This window comes from Schistocerca nitens, chromosome 6, assembly GCF_023898315.1.
Source record: "Schistocerca nitens isolate TAMUIC-IGC-003100 chromosome 6, iqSchNite1.1, whole genome shotgun sequence".
Taxonomy (NCBI): domain Eukaryota; kingdom Metazoa; phylum Arthropoda; class Insecta; order Orthoptera; family Acrididae; genus Schistocerca; species Schistocerca nitens.
The window spans coordinates 87,046,265-87,063,877 of NC_064619.1; the positions used below are offsets into that span (position 1 = coordinate 87,046,265).

General features: G+C 36.8%; 1 protein-coding gene across 1 annotated transcript; it reads left to right on the top strand.

Annotated features, from left to right (window-relative positions):
• Positions 1-31: 31 nt before the first annotated feature.
• Positions 32-17,111, top strand: LOC126262747 (cAMP-regulated phosphoprotein 19). Its single transcript, XM_049959558.1, has 4 exons — positions 32-175; positions 344-438; positions 884-1,000; positions 16,304-17,111. Exons 2-4 carry the CDS (start codon positions 364-366, stop codon positions 16,484-16,486), a joined length of 375 nt encoding a protein of 124 aa, XP_049815515.1. The 5' UTR covers positions 32-175; positions 344-363; the 3' UTR covers positions 16,487-17,111.
• Positions 17,112-17,613: the final 502 nt, after the last annotated feature.

Sequence of the window (17,613 nt, forward strand, 5' to 3'; positions counted from 1 at the left end):
TCAACAATACTCCGTTGTTTTGACACCTATATAGATGGCTCTGTCCTCAATTTTCGTTAAACCAAAGCTATCAAATACAGCAGTTTGGCAGGGCCACAGCTTGTATTGGCTTGTTAACGTTAGCTGGTACGGTGAAAGTGTGAGATCCGTCAAAGGAAAAAGGAGGAATTGTGTGGTGAGTAGGGTAATACGTTGCATCAATTTTATCAGATGTTTTGTAATTAGTTTCTAAATGAATTTGTGTTGGAAGTGGTACTGGACGTTGGTTCTTTCTACTCCGCCATTCGAAAGTTTTTATTCTAACAAAGCTAATTGAAAGTGCTGTACTGAATTTTCTGTTTAGTTTGGGAAAATCGAGCCAACATGTCAGAACAAGAAGCAGCACAAACAAACGACGAAGTGACTCAAGAAACCGAACGTGATACTGCGGCAGATGCTGTAAGTACAGTCTGTGGTTTTTTAGATCTCGTATGTACATGTTAGCATTGGTCTCGAATATGACTTGACTGACATGTGTTTAGTGGGTACATGTTGGAAACCAATTTGAAGACGTACGGTAGTTGCCCTAGTGTTAATAATCATCTTGTGGTGTTGCAGCTCTTATGCAAGAAACCGTTTCGGTTTTCTTTTACCCAGTCATGTTTCAGCACTTTTTGTGTTATTTTCAATGGGTTATTTTTTATGTTCGTACGTAGAATAGCACCATGTAAGTACGAAAATAAAAATAACCCACTGAAGATAGCAGACATGTTAAAACATGTCTAGGTAAAAAAAACTAAAAAGGTATCTTGCATAAGGAATTTCTCGTCCTATTGCCTTAGTGTTGTACGTTGAAAGACCCTAAAGGTAGGGATCAGACAGTAAATATTGAAAATTTTTTCAGGTTTCTGTGGCAGACATTGAGAAAAAAGAGGAAGAGAAACTAAAAGCTAAATTTCCAATGATGGGCCGTCCAATGAGTGGACAATCCGTATTCTTGCAGAAACGGCTTGCAAACAGGGTGAGTCCTGTATTTTGTTACTGTCAAGAAATTTCAAAATTTAACTTCGAAATAACTGTTCCTTCAGTCAAATTGTAGCCAACCTAAAAGACCAACCAGCTTAATTGGAATCACTCATTGATTGACTGACTTGAGCCTTAAAATCTTTTAATATGTCAAATATACTCGTATTTATACATTCCCATTATTGACAACGAGCACATTGTAGGACAAAGAAAGTTTAGGTAACATAGTTTCACAAGTCTACTACCTCATTTTATTAGTAATATCATAAACCTGATTCTATCATGCCTGGTGAATGACATAAAATTAGTAACGGAGGTAATTGGGTTAAGTGTGCGAAGTTGGTTTTGAAGGATCGATAAAAAATCTGAAACCAGTGTTGGCATAATTATAACAAATCCCTCGACTACCTGATTAGATTAGATTAGATTAATACTAGTTCCATGGATCATGAATACGATATTTCGTAATGATGTGGAACGAGTCGAATTTTCCAATACATGACATAATTAGGTTAATTTAACAACATACTCAAGTTAATATAACAACTTTATTTTTTTTGTGTTTTTTGTTTTTCTTTATTTTTTATTTTTATTTTTTTAATATTTTTTCTTTTTTTTCTTAATTTATATCTAAAAATTCCTCTATGGAGTAGAAGGAGTTGTCATTCAGAAATTCTTTTAATTTCTTCTTAAATACTTGTTGGTTATCTGTCAGACTTTTGATACTATTTGGTAAGTGACCAAAGACTTTAGTGCCAGTATAATTCACCCCTTTCTGTGCCAAAGTTAGATTTAATCTTGAATAGTGAAGATCATCCTTTCTCCTAGTATTGTAGTTATGCACACTGCTATTACTTTTGAATTGGGTTTGGTTGTTAATAACAAATTTCATAAGAGAGTATATATACTGAGAAGCTACTGTGAATATCCCTAGATCCTTAAATAAATGTCTGCAGGATGATCTTGGGTGGACTCCAGCTATTTTTCTGATTACACGCTTTTGTGCAATAAATACTTTATTCCTCAGTGATGAATTACCCCAAAATATGATGCCATATGAAAGCAATGAGTGAAAATAGGCGTAGTAAGCTAATTTACTAAGATGTTTATCACCAAAATTTGCAATGACCCTTATTGCATAAGTAGCTGAACTCAAACGTTTCAGCAGATCATCAATGTGTTTCTTCCAATTTAATCTCTCATCAATGGACACACCTAAAAATTTGGAATATTCTACCTTAGCTATATGCTTCTGATTAAGGTCTATATTTATTAATGGCGTCATACCATTCACTGTACGGAACTGTATGTACTGTGTCTTATCAAAATTCAGTGAGAGTCCGTTTACAAGGAACCACTTAGTAATTTTCTGAAAGACAGTATTGACAATTTCATCAGTTAATTCTTGTTTGTCAGGTGTGATTACTATACTTGTATCATCAGCAAAGAGAACTAACTTTGCCTCTTCATGAATATAGAATGGCAAGTCATTAATATATAATAAGAACAACAAAGGACCCAAGACTGACCCTTGTGGAACCCCATTCTTGATAGTTCCCCAGTTTGAGGAATGTGCTGATCTTTGCATGTTACGAGAACTACTTATTTCAACTTTCTGCACTCTTCCAGTTAGGTACGAATTAAACCATTTGTGCACTGTCCCACTCATGCCACAATACTTGAGCTTGTCTAGCAGAATTTCATGATTTACACAATCAAAAGCCTTTGAGAGATCACAAAAAATCCCAATGGGTGGTGTTCGGTTATTCAGATCATTCAAAATTTTACTGGTGAAAGCATATATGGCATTTTCTGTTGAAAAACCTTTCTGAAAACCAAACTGACATTTTGTTAGTACTTCATTTTTACAGATATGTGAAGCTACTCTTGAATACATTACTTTCTCAAAAACTTTTTAAGTCCTTGTTTTAAGGGTTTATACAGTGAGGGAATAGATGTACCATGTTTGTCTTAGCATCATATAATTAGATATGGAAAAGGTAAATTTAAATAGGTCCGATTTCAGTGCATGTGAGTAGAAACGTTTTGAAGAGGAATAACTATGTTAAAATCTGTGTCAGATTCCACTCGTCTGCTTTGACCCATGACGTGTTACGTATGACGTCACTATGGCGCGGAGTTTGAGTTGGTTGTGTTTGTAAATGTCTTGCTTGTTGGTTAGAAGTAATTATTTCTTTGGGATTGTTGTAATGTTCTATGTATTAGTGTTGAATGCCCTTTAATTTACATAGGGATGTTTGACTTTTGAAATTTTGAGATGTGGTGGTTTTATTTTTCGTAGTTGTACATGTTGGTTTTTTCGTATCAATAGTAATGGTAGACCTATAAAGGTCAAGGGAAATTAGTCCAATTCTCGTAGTTTTTGTTGGAGGTGGTGGTGTTTTGGTGTCGTCAGCTGGGGTTCACCAATAGGCTATGTCATTAGAAGTGTAAAATTCCAATAGATCTCGTAATTATTTTTTAGTCATTTTGTGTATTTTGGGATCGTGGTGTTTTTTACTGTTATATTTAGCTTGCCGCCGCCCCCTCACAAAAAAAAACAATTTTTCTTGGTTGTCCCGTTTGTTTGATCTATTTTAGGAGGATGATATTGTCTTATACATGATTTCGTGTTTGTTGTGACATCATAGGCGCCATATTGGAAACACTTGGAATAGCCATTACCGCCAAATTGATGGCGTCGTGCATCAAAGCAGACGGGCGGAATCGGACACTTCCGTAATCCCCTAAAGAACTGTGCACAACATAGAAGCATGTGCCTGTGAGCTGAAACTAAATAATAGTGCGTTTATAACCGTAGCTCTGGATGTCACATTTGGGAAATGTTTCAGCTTCTTCTGAGAAACTTGGACTATTTGTCATACAGAGAGAAACAAATTGTCTGTGGGGATTTTATTGCAGATTTTTCCTGTGGTGTGACAGTCAGAATAACCTTGCAGTATTACTTGATTCTTTCAATCTGACATAATTTTCCTACTTGGGTAGTGTAGAGAAGTAGCAGAGATATTTTTATAGACAAAGATAAATTACAGGAAATAAATTTTCGTGTCAATAGGCCCTCTGATCATGGTGCACTGGTAGTTAAAAAATGACATAGCTCCATACAGTAATGCAAAAAGATCCCAAAAGTGTTGAATTAAGTTTAACAATTGCAAATCTTACGGAAAGTTTGCAACAGTTGGACTAGTAAGAGATGTACAGGGAACCTGATGCGAATTTAATATGTAACCTCTTTAATAATACCTTTGAGTATATTTGAAAAATGTTTCTTTAAGAAAACAGTGCAACATAATTGTAAGAAACCATCTAGTAAGCTGTGGCTTACTAAAGGGATGAAAACTTCTTGTAAACAGGAAAAGGAAATGTATCATAGCTAAAAAGAATAATCCTGAAACAAACATAAAAACTACTCCACTGTATTGACACTTTGCCATCCGCACATCGGGGTCGGGTCGACAGAAGCGTCCAATCCCACGCGTTGGCTTTGACCCGTGACGTACGGGTGTTGTCATGTGACGTCATGACAGCGCGGAGTATGGCTTGTGAGTGTAGCGTGTTTGTAGGTGTAGTCATGTTGTGGTTTGTTGTGCTCTCTGGTATGTTCAGGGTTTTCGTTTCTGTGGTGTAATGGGCTCGGTTTGCTTTTGCTCAGTATCCAGAATTGTTAGTGTTGGCTGTGTTTGTAGTGAAATTCGTTTCAGTGAGTTAACGATTTTGTGTGAAAGTTAATTTAGTTTTGTTCGCTGTAGACCGTGTGGTAATTTTAGTAAAATTAATCGGTTGTTTTTGTTCAGGAATGGATATGACGGATAAAATTAAGTGCGCAGGTAAAGAGAAGTGTTAGATTCCAATGTGTGGCTGTGTATGCTGATATTGGTATCAGATGGTTTTTGTGCTGTAAAGGCCAAGGGAAGCGTTTGATCCTAATTTATGGGATCGGGAACTGCTGTTGAGCTATATAGGTCAAGGGAAGTGTCAAATTCCAGATGATATTGTGTTTAGTGGTATTCGGGGAGTTTTGTGGCTTCCCCCCCCCCCCCCCCCCCCCACGTCTTGGTTGGTTTTGTATGGGGGTGGGTGAGTGTCTAAATTTGTTTATATTTAGTTTGCCCCTACCCAAAAATACCCCATTTCCCACGCTTGTCCCATTAGTGTCGTTACACTTTTTGTGGAAAGTGTGTGTGTTCGTTTTTTTCGATGTATTTTCGTCCTCATCATGTGTACGTACGGACTTTATATGCGCCATATTGGAACTGTGGTTTATGGTCGTTTCTGCCATATTTGACGTCGTGGGTCAAAGCAGACGGGCAGGATTGGACGCTTCCGTATTTCCCGCACGTCTTGTACAAATTTATTCGCTTGGTGCTGGCAGTGCTAATTTGGATAACTTGGCTAGCCGCCGGCTGCTTGTCACCTTTGTGTTGACAAGCTTCACACAGACATCTGTGCGCTGTAAGAAATCCTCTATTTTGCTGTATCGTTCCAAACTCTAATTTTCTTTTCAAGTAACTTCTCTGAGAGTTCTACAATCGTACAATAATTATCGATGCAGAGGTGACGCCACTTTCCATCAGAAGGTGTTAATAATTCCATTACTGTTTTTGCTAAAGGCTGTCCAGCACTGGAATATATCTTGAGTGAGGAAATGTATCCTGTAATCGGATTGCACAGCATCCAAATGACTGTCGTGTTTCGTAATTTTTGACGGATTGTAAACTTTAAAACTTAATCGTTCACGCTACTATCATTCCTTCATCAATTGAGGTGTTAAGACCCGAATGTTTCTTTAAACTTTTGGAAGAATAATCAATTGGGAAATGCATTTTGACAAGCTGGTCGGCATTATCCAGTTTATAGTTGCTGTTGGAAAAATATAAACGATATTTTTCTGAATTGGTTGCAGGACATCGTTTTGCGAAATATCGGTGGCTATCAATGGATTCGTTGACCAGTAATTACCGATCCTTGCTTCTTTCTACAGTTCCCATAAGGATAGGAAGCCCAAACCACTTTCTAAGTTCAGGTCCCATAACATCGACAAACTTAGCATTTTTTAAATCCAGTTTGCTTAGATTGCAATTTTGACTGTAGTACTTGTTGGTTTCGTTGCCAATATATTCAAATAGATCATTCCCAATACATAATACTAAGGTATCCTCGACACTGTGTCTTTGTAAAATGTTTGGACCCAGTGTACTTCAAATTTATTATTGTTCCTCAATAAATCAATCTGACCACTGTGCACTGTCTTCTTAGCCTGATTCACCCGAATCAGTTGGCAACCATAGCATTCACCGAATTCTTCTTGGACGTATTTCACTATCTTCCTACAGTTCTGCTTCACCTTAATTTTTTGATTTTTTAATGTATTCTTCCCAGTTGGCCAAGTCGTCCGGAACGTCAGACAAGGTCTGCAAATCCATCATAAGTAATCCTATAGATTCTTTCATCCACCATGAAGAAAGGACACAAGTACTTACAAAAACAACACTAGTTGATGTGCATAACTTAGTACCTAAACAAAACACACAGAATGCAAAAGATATTAAAGTGCTGTCGCTGGTCACTGTGCGATACTGTGCTCAAGACACCACTGTGGTGTCGCCGCTGGTTGTTGACTGGTGTATCATGCACGACACCACTGTGGTGTCGCCAGATGGCATAGTGTTAAGAAAAGTTATTAAAGTCCAGAAGTGTGTGCATTGTCAAAGATTAGCACCTCTGCTAGTAAAATTAAGACAATTTCGTAAATTGTTTGAAGGGAACAGAAAACCTAAAGGTGCATTTCTGCAAAGCTCAGTGAAAACTTTAAAAAAGTCAAAAGTAGAAAATACTTCTAATATTCATTTTTTAAGTGTTGCAGAGAAGTTCCCAGCTCGTTAATTCGAAAATGCAAGGCTGTGTATGGAACAGGCAATTCCTATTAAGTTTGATAAAACTTAAATTCATCTGACCTCTTCTACTGAAATAGTGAAAGTGCTAGATTCACTCAAAAGTAAAAGCTCGCATGGAACTGATGGCATTTCCAAGAGTACTGAAAACTTGTTCCTGACACATGATTCTGTCACATACATAACAGCTCACTGAAACGGGGCACTTGTCTGGATAGAAAAGATAGATATGCTGTTAAACCGTTGCATAAACGTAAATCTGATGCTAACAACTAATGCCCACTCACTGACAGCTTCATCCAAAATTCTTGAAAAGCTATGTAGGCTTATACAAAAGAAGCTTCAGATTTGTAAAAATTAATTTCTAACAATTTGATTTTCAGAAAGGCTTTTTAAACAGAAAGCTGTAAGATTTCAAATGAGCAGGCATCTGAGGAGGTATCAAGAACAGTGCCCTACAGGGTTCAGCCTTGGGTCCTCTATATATAGATCTCTCTGTATTCATGGAAAAAGCACAGTTCTTTTTGCTGTTAAAAAAAGTATAGTAATCACGTCCAACTAATAAGTGAGGAAACTGGCTTTCAAAAAATTAAGTGGTTCTCTGAAAGTGGACTCAGAATTTTGAAAAGTGTAAGCAGTTCTGTACAATAGATGGCACAACACCTTTCATAATTTCAGACTTTGAACAGAAATCTGTTAAGGCTGTATATTTCAAATTTCCTTGGTGTGTGCACTGATAAAAAAAATTGAATTGGAAGAAACACATTAATCTGCTGAAACATTTGGGTTAAACTACCTATGCCATTGAGGTTAGTGCAAATTTTACAGATAAATATCAGTAAATTAGCTTACTATACCTGTTTACATTGTTTTCTTGTGGCATCTTATTTTGGGGTAATTAATCATAAAGAAATTACTCATTACAAAGAAGCATGTAATCAGAATAATAGTTTGAGCCCACCCAATATCACTGTGCAGACATTTAAGGAACTAAGGATATTCATAGTATTGTCACAATTCATATATTCACTGATGAAATTTATTAATAATAGATCACAGTTCGAAAAGCAGTAGCAAAGTGCCCAACTAAAACACTAGAACAATCTTTCAGATTCAGGGTTAAATCTGATGGTGGTACAAAAAAGGGTGAATTGTGCTGCCTCGAAGGTATTTGGTCATTTATCAAATAACATTATGTCTGACAGCCAACCAGCATTTAAAAACGATGTGAAAACTCCTATTAATACATGAAGTTTTAGATGTGAAGTAAGAAATATATTTTGTAAAGAAAACTTATGTTAAACTGACACACAGCTATAATTATGAATTGTCGTATTCATTATCTATGGAACAAGTATTAATGTAATGCAATTTGATCTTGAGGCAAAATATGAAGTCATACACCTATTTCACTCTTGGAAATTAAAGGTACCAGTTTCAGGAACAAATCAATCATTTGACTTCTTGAGTCCTACTTCGTTGAACTTCTGAAAATTCTTGCCCCCCTTGACTGCAAGATTCACTGAACTCTTGAGTACATTAAGGGTTTAAAAGACCTTAAAAACAATCAAGTTATTATTAAAATAAACCTAATTTGGAAGGGGTTGGTGACAGGATAAATACAACAATATTTACTTTGTGACCTTGTTATGTTGTATGAAAATATTTACTCATCTTGGGTAACTCTCAATTTTACTGATTTTATATGGGATCCTTTCATCTTGTAGACAATACTTAGTCCCTAATCTATACATACTCAAAGCACTTATGCAAAGCACTTATGCAAGCCAAACCAAATACCCACATCTGCAAAAGCAGATCAGATGTGCACTCGTGTGAAACCAGAAACAGGAACTTATTAGAAATTCCTTGGACACGTTTGAGTAATGTCCAAAATAATTTTGTACATGCTGGCAAAACATCTAACACTGTCACATGGGACAAGGGAGCTGCATGAAAATAAATTTAAAATGGTGATAGAAAAGTCTGAAAGAGAAAGCATTCTGTAGTAAAAGTGAATTCATATAATAAAAAAACACTCTTTTATGCAATGAAGATACGACACTCTTTTAAATAACAAAAATGAATGTGATTGTGAACTAACAAAACTCGTCTGTGCAACTGGTGTAACTAATTATGGATGAGTAAAAGATAGGCAATATTTATGTAATAATATCTATACATGTTAACCTTCTGTATAACCATTTGTAGAACTATATATCTGCCCTTTGTATAATCTGTGTAATTATGTAACAAATAACAATGCCTTAGACAACACAACAGTTGTCTGCTGGCAAATAAATCCAATTAAATTCAATATCGGAAATATTTTGAGCTGCCTCATGTAATCTTGTAATACATTTCAATCTTTTCATTGTATTGAACATAAACAAAAATATTGGGCTGCATTATTGGAAGAGAGATCTAGATAGATAAAATCTAAAACCCTTATTACACAACGCACACATACGTCGGGGCAAGTGCCCCAAGTGTAAAAGTGTGGAACTGCCAACTTTTTTATTGGACATATTACAGGATACAACTAGTGTTTAGTTTGCACTAGCCATCCAAGGAACACATTCAGAACCACAGGCTTCTTGACATAGAGTACATCATTGGGTGTGAAAGCTATTTATTCATATTGGAATGTCTGAGAAGTCTTTGTATTTATTAAGCAATAGTTTTGTGTAGCTATAATGAAATTACTTCAATTATACAGAATTATGTACACTGTTTTGTAGTTTTGCTACATGCAAGTGATTACCTGTGTTTAAATTTCACAGCATTTTAGACAAGTCGTCTACACAGCAGTTGCCACGAGTGTCAACCTTTAGCTCTTAGAAGGGTAGAACGACGATGTAATGCTAGGTGCAGGAATTGTTTGACTCTGGCTGGGTAGAAGGGGTAAAAGCAGGGCATATACTTCCTGTTAAGGAGTAAATTCCTGAAGATACACAGGAATTTAAGTACTTTGACAGAGTGGTTGTGTCTTGTTGATGGTACATAAGATCCATTAAAGTGTTAGAGCAATGAGTGACACTATTTTACTAGTGATTGCAAACATGCAAAACAATATTGACATCCCATACTGGTCATTGCTGGCACAACTGCTCTGGCTCCTGTGTCTATTCTAAAAATGTTACCCTTCCTGGCATGCTGAAATAATGTAAAAGATGCAATCAAAACGCTGCATTATCACCAATTAAGGTGATGAGTATACAGTAAAGTGAAATTAGAGGTAAATTTACATGAAATGTGTAAACCCAGAAGTAAACACATAGACATACTATACTGTGGTACAGTGAATCTAGAGGAACACGAAGGCACTGTACCTTGATGTATGCTTCTGTAAATACTTACTTGTTTAATTCCATTTCTAATATTACACTATAATTGTATGTGGCTTTTGTCAATAGTAATTTAAAAATTTCTCATTTTTTATTACTGTATTAATCTAAACTGTGAAAAATGTGTGGGCTACTTCACACAGTAGTTGAGTCCTCAAGAGCTCAAGCATTTGTTGTACGCTGACCATGCATGAAAGCAATAACACTTGGAGTCCACTGGAAGAGCTGCAGTCTGTGCTTGCACAGATACACAGCAGAATAGAACTGCCCCTGTTTCTGCCCAGCAGGTGAAGTATCTGCTGAAATCTTAAGCTGGCTGAACTTACAAAGCACACCTTAGTTATCATGCTGTAAGGACTTAATTAAAATACTATTGAAGAGCTAATAAAGAGGAAGTGACTATACAAAATTCATTAAGTTCCAGGTTATAAAAATTGTGGTTGAAAGATCTTGGGTGTGCTACAGCAGTGGATCACTAGCAGGAAGTAGTGAACGCTTCATCAAAAAGTTAGGGCGTTTCCAAAGGGTAACAATTAGGTACCGACAGAATAACTCTTGGAAAAAATGTTGAGTTGTGCTTGGGTAACTACGTCAGTAGAGCACTTGATTGCAAAAGGCAAAGGTCTGCTGGAGTTAATCTCAAACACAGTTTGAATCTGCCAAGAAGTCTCAGTTAAGGAGTTTCTAATGATATGCAGACTACTGGAGATGGAGGCTTTAACACTGATCTGATAGTTCTAATCACGAAAACTTAGAGTAGTTGATATCCAGGTTTTGAATATTTCCTACAGTGACATTCGCTGACAATTTGTTCGTAAACTGAAAATACACAATAACTTGGACAGGGATAATATAATGGTCAAATATTGACAGTAAAACGAGCCAAGCAGGCAGGTTCAGATTGTCACAGAAAAACAAATGCATAACAGAAACATAACCAATGATTTAATAAGTTTTAAAGAAAAATTATAAAAGGATTTACAAAGCAGACTTGGTCAAGACTTTGTATACAACGGTAAGGAGAGGGGATACAGAATGGTGTGGGAACTGTCAATTTAGGAAAGCTGTACAGGAGCAGAAATGACCAGTGAAGAAGTCAATACTGCAGACAGAAGTGCTTCACTTGGAATGCTAAAGGAAATGAGTTCATTATCCTGGAAACTTGGGCTTGCTTCAAAATTTCCTCTTACAGTTAATATGGAATCCATATTCTAAACACAGAATAAAAGTATTTTCTATAATTATTCTGCTTTATGAAGCTAAACTTGTGCTCCTGAAAATATTTTGGCATTGCGAAAAGCTTAACTTAAAGATTTCTCATTTGTAGCTTTTGCAGTACTTCTAACCTAACAAAGGGTGTCCCCCCAAAGGATGGTTCAGTAATGTTGCCAAACCAATGCACCATTCAAGTCACTAAAACTACTGAAAACATGAATTTTTTTTAACTACAGGGTTATGGTGGTGCCAGCACACAAACTAGTAAATTCTTAAATTATCAAAGCCTCATTTGCCATATATGTAAGAGTTCATGGAAAATCGCTTCAAAAACTACACCTACTACTACTACTACTACTACTACTACTACTATAGTGGGCAAAAGACAATGAAAGATTTGTGAAAGATACTCCTGTTCTGAAAAAATTCAGATTTGTGAAATTAAAGAAAATTATTTTTTAACTGTAGTAAAAGTATACATACAAGAAAAATACTGTATTGATATTTTTAATAGGTGCAGATAAGGTAATTTGAAACTATTTGTCAAAGTTTTGTCTTTGAAGCAATTACTAGTTTGCTAAATCGTACCTTCCTAATAGACATTGTCCCAGAATACAAACTTCTCAATTTTTTAATCTGTTGCTTCTGTAACAGGTTAATTTACCTCATTAAATTGGGAATTTATGGAAACTGCAGCCATAAACTGTAGCTTGGGTATTGATCTTCCCCCATGAACCATGGACCTTGCCGTTGGTGGGGAGGCTTGCGTGCCTCAGCGATACAGATGGCCATACTGTAGGTGCAACCACAACGGAGGGGTATCTGTTGAGAGGCCAGACAAACGTGGTTCCTGAAGAGGGGCAGCAGCCTTTTCAGTAGTTGCAGGGGCAACAGTCTGGATGATTGACTGATCTGGCCTTGTAACATTAACCAAAACGGCCCTGATGTGCTGGTACTGCAAACGGCTGAAAGCAAGGGGAAACTACAGCCGTAATTTTTCCCGAGGACATGCAGCTTTACCGTATGATTAAATGATAATGGCGTCCTCTTGGGTAAAATATTCCGGAGGTAAAATAGTCCCCCATTTGGATCTCCGGGCAGGGACTACTAGAGGCCGTAGTTATCAGGAGAAAGAAAACTGGCGTTCTACAGATCGGAGCGTGGAATGCCCGATCCCTTAATCGGGCAGGTAGGTTAGAAAATCTGAAAAGGGAAATGGATAGGTTAAAGTTAGATATAGTGGGAATTAGTGAAGTTCGGTGGCGGGAGGAACAAGACTTCTGGTCAGGTGACTACAGGGTTATAAACAGTCAAATAGGGGTAACGCAGGAGTAGGTTTAATAATGAATAGGAAAATAGGAACGTGGGAAAGCTACTACAAACAGCTTAGTGAACGCATTATTGTGGCCAACATAGATACGAAGCCCACACCTACTACAGCAGTACAAGTTTATATGCCAACTAGCTCTGCAGATGATGACGAAATTGAAGAAATGTATGATGAAATAAAAGAAATTATTCAGATAGTGAAGGGAGACGAAAATTTAATAGTCATGGGTGACTGGAATTCGTCAGTAGGAAAAGGGAGAGAAGGAAACATAGTAGGTGAATATTGATTGGGGGTGAGAAATGAAAGAGGAAGCCGTGTGGTAGAATTTTGCACAGAGCATAACTTAATCAGAGCTAACAATTGGTTCAAGAATCATGATAGAAGGTTGTATACATGGAAGAACCCTGGAGATACTAAAAGGTATCAGATTATATAATGGTAAGACAGATTTAGGAACCAGGTTTTAAATTGTAAGACATTTTCAGTGGCAGATGTGGATTCTGACAACAATCTATTGGTTATGACCTGTAGATTAAAACTGAAGAAACTGCAAAAAGGTGGGAATTTAAGGAGATTGGACCTGGATAAACTGACTAAACCAGAGGTTGTAGAGAGTTTGAGGGAGAGCATAAGGGAACAATTGACAGGAATGGGGGAAAGAAATACAGTAGAAGAAGAATGGGTAGCTTTGAGGGATGAAGTAGTGAAGGCAGCAGAGGATCAAGTAGGTAAAAAGATGAGGGCTAGTAGAAATCCTTGGGTAACAGGAGAAATATTGAATTTAATTGATGAAAGGAGAAAATATAAAAATGTAGTAAATGAAGCAGGCAAAAAGGAATACAAAGTCTCAAAAATGAGATCGACAGGAAGTGCAGAATGGCTAAGCAGGGATGGCTAGAGGACAAATGTAAGGATGTAGAGTCTTGTCTCACTAGGGGTAAGATAGATACTGCCTACAGGAAAATTAAAGAGACCTTTGGAGAGAAGAGAACCACTTACATGAATATCAAGAGCTCAGATGGCAACCCAGTTCTAAGCAAAGAAGGGAAGGCAGAAAGGTGGAAAGAGTATATAGAGGGTTTATACAAGGGTGATGTACTTGAGGACAATATTATGGAAATGGAAGAGGATGTAGATGAAGATGAAATGGGAGATAAGATACTGCGTGAAGAGTTTGACAGAGCACTGAAGGACCTGAGTCGAAACAAGGCCATGGGAGTAGAAAACATCCCATTGGAACTACTGACGGCCTTGGGAGAGCCAGTCCTGACAAAACTCTACCATCTGGTGAGCAAGATGTCTGAAACAGGCGAAATACCCCCAGACTTCAGGAAGAATATAATAATTCCAATCCCAAAGAAAGCAGGTGTTGACAGATGTGAAAATTACCAAACTATCAGTTTAATAAGTCACAGCTGCAAAATACTAACACGAATTCTTTACAGACGAATGGAAAAACTGGTAGAAGCCGACCTCGGGGAAGATCAGTTTGGATTCTGTAGAAATACTGGAACACGTGAGGCAATACTGACCTTACGACTTATCTTAGAAGAAAGATTAAGGAAAGGCAAACCTACATTTCTAGCATTGGTAGACTTAGTGAAAGCTTTCGACAATGTTGACTGGAATACTCTCTTTCAAATTCTAAAGGTGGCAGGGGTAAAATACAGGGAGCGAAAGGCTATTTACAATTTGTACAGAAACCAGATGGCAGTTATAAGAATCGAGGGACATGAAAGGGAAGCAGTGGTTGGGAAGGGAGTGGGACAGGGTTGTAGTCTCTCCCCGATGTTATTCAATCTGTATATTGAGCAAGCAGTAAAGGAAACAAAAGAAAAATTCGGAGTAGGTATTAAAATTCATGGAGAAGTAAAAACTTTGAGGTTCGCCGATGACATTGTAATTCTGTCAGACAGCAAAGGACTTGGAAGAGCAGTTGAATGGAATGGATGGGGTCTTGAAGGGAGGATATAAGATGAACATCAACAAAAGCAAAACGAGGATAATGGAATTTAGTCAAATTAAATCGGGTGATGCTGAGGGGATTAGATTAGGAAATGAGACACTTAAAGTAGTAAAGGAGTTTTGCTATTTGGGGAGCAAAATAACTGATTATGGCCGAAGTAGAGAGGATATAAAATGTAGACTGGCAGTGGCAAGGAAAGAGTTTCTGAAGAGAAATTTGTTAACATCGAGTATAGATTTAAGTGTCAGGAAGTCGTTTCTGAAAGTATTTGTATGGAGAGTAGCCATGTATGGAAGTGAAACATGGACTATAAATAGTTTGGACAAGAAGAGAATAGAAGCTTTTGAAATGTGGTGCTACAGAAGAATGCTGAAGATTAGATGAGTAGATCACATAACTAATGAGGAGGTATTGAATAGGATTGGGGAGAAGAGAAATTTGTGGCACAACTTGACCAGAAGAAGGGATCGGTTGGTAGGACATGTTCTGAGGCATCAAGGGATCACACATTTAGCATTGGAGGGCAGCGTGGAGGGTAAAAATCGTAGAGGGAGGCCAAGAGATGAATACACTAAGCGGATTCAGAAGGATGTAGGTTGCAGTAGGTACTGGGAGATGAAGAAACTTGCACAGGATAGAGTAGCATGGAGAGCTGCATTAAACCAGTCTCAGGACTGAAGACCACAAAAACAATTCTTTTCACATATAGTAATCAAATATCACTACTTACAGATTGCAGTTGTATTAAAATTTTACTACTTCTGATAAACATACTACAAATTTATGAAAATAAATTTATGGGTAAGTTGTTTGTCCACTTAAGTCAACAAATGTTACAAATCTGTCAATTTTTGGTGAAATGAATATTTTCAAAATCTTAAGGATGTGAACCCATAAACCCACTTTGTACTTAAGGGATTAGTCAAAAATAATACAAAGTTTTATAATTTTTGGTTTTTTAAGTTGAAAACTTAAATCTTCATTTGAATTTTAAAAAATTCTCCTCGAACACATTTTCTGTTGTATTATAGGAAAGCTCATGGAAAATGCTGCAAAAAGACACCTCACACCATTTTAGCTTTGTTACTACAGCAATTAAAAATTCTCGTAGTGGTTTTTTGTTTTTCACATCTTCACATTGCTGTATTATCAAAATGGCTCAACCAATTTAATAAAATTGGATATTTTTCTTGGCCCATATGTAGGCTTGCTTTGTGCGAAGTTTCATCAAAATCTGAGATGGTGAATTAAAATTCATAGGAAGTGTAATTCCCAGAAGTAGTGTAACAATACTCTCGCCCTAATTAAAGTTTTCCTTGATTTAATTTAGAAAAGAGCTTTGCTGCTTGACTAAAAAAATTGTGGAGTATTTGGAATGATCCATATAAATGCGACATTACTCCTAATGCATGTTTGGGTTTCAGCGGCAGCTTTTTCTAATTAGTCAGGTCTTAGACTATTTCTGGGTAGTTTTGTTCCTTAACTTGTGCTATTTCACATTGATAATGTGTGCTCATTTTCTTTTCAGCAAAAATACTTTGATTCAGGAGACTACCAAATGGCAAAACAGAAATCTGCAGCAAAAGCACGTCAGGTTCCAGCAGGTATTGCTTATGTTACTGGAGACGCCATTCCAACACCAGAGACGGTGCCTGTTCGTAAAACATCCATAATACAGCCTTGCAAATTCACGAGTAGCTCGACAACATAGTGTCAGTGCATGAGAAGACTTAAAAATATCTTGTGCTATGAAATGATCTAGGATGTTTATTTATTTTGTATTTGTATAACTCGAATTGCTACACAACTTGTTTACATATTGTAAACCAGTTTTCTATGCTTAACAGTTGTTAAATTAGTTTTTAATCTGAGGAACAGCAGTTGTAGCTTCTGCATTTGACTTCTTAATTTTGTAATTTATGCAGCCTTATTAAAGATGTATTTGCCTGGTCCATTTCAGCCAGCTAGATTTAAATATAAAATTTCATAAATTGACAAAAGTCAAAGCAGAATCTCTTGTTCAGCATATATGTTAAGATAGTTACCTGCTATTTTATAACTTCTGTCAAGTTTACCTGCAAAGCCTTCCCCTCAAGGCCTCCTGTGTCAGTGAAATACAGCTGTAAAAATATCAGTTATCTTAAATATTGCTAACCTGCAGAAAATACATGCCAACTTGCGACCAGTTGTGAATTAGAGGGGAAATGGTGTAAATGAGAGTTAGCATAAGTTTTTGAACCTAAAATATAAAACTTTGTTACTGTATTATGAAGTCGGTATTGGTATAAATGTGTATAATGTAAACTGTAAAGGAAAAATACATCATTAATTTTTAAGTTTTCATTTAATTTCTAAATTTTCAGGAACATCCCTGTGAGTTTGCAGAATTGATCTGTTGACATTGCTTAAATTATAGTTTTATCCAATAGATGACATCAGAAATTTCAGTTGATCGCCAAATTTGTCTGTAGTCATCCTGTAAGTCTTAAAATCCTAGTTACTGAGGCCCATGTCTTATAAAAAGAATGTTGCAGTGTTAAGTTTGTTTTAATAATTTTCTATAGCTGAAATGAATTTAGTTGAAAATGTATCTATTGCCCTTCACCATCAGATACTGAATGAAGGCATTGGGCTTAGTCCTTACATACAGATATTCCTCTTCCATCTAAACACACAATCCACAGTGGGGTGGAAAACTGCACACCGTATTAGCATTAGTGTGCATGTACAAAGTAGCTCAGATGTTAGCCCCAGCTAGTCTATCCTGTCACCCTCCCAGTATTGGGTCACCTGCTTTATGGTGTGCACTACCTGAGTAAGATTCCACCCAACCTTGTT

Excerpts from the sequence above, each read along its gene's own strand:
- LOC126262747 (XM_049959558.1), top strand. The coding sequence starts at position 364 with ATGTCAGAACAAGAAGCAGCACAAACAAACGACGAAGTGACTCAAGAA. Across the intron at positions 439-883 it reads GTGATACTGCGGCAGATGCT|GTTTCTGTGGCAGACATTGA; the intron begins GTAAGTACAGTC and ends AAATTTTTTCAG. Across the intron at positions 1,001-16,303 it reads AGAAACGGCTTGCAAACAGG|CAAAAATACTTTGATTCAGG; the intron begins GTGAGTCCTGTA and ends TTTTCTTTTCAG.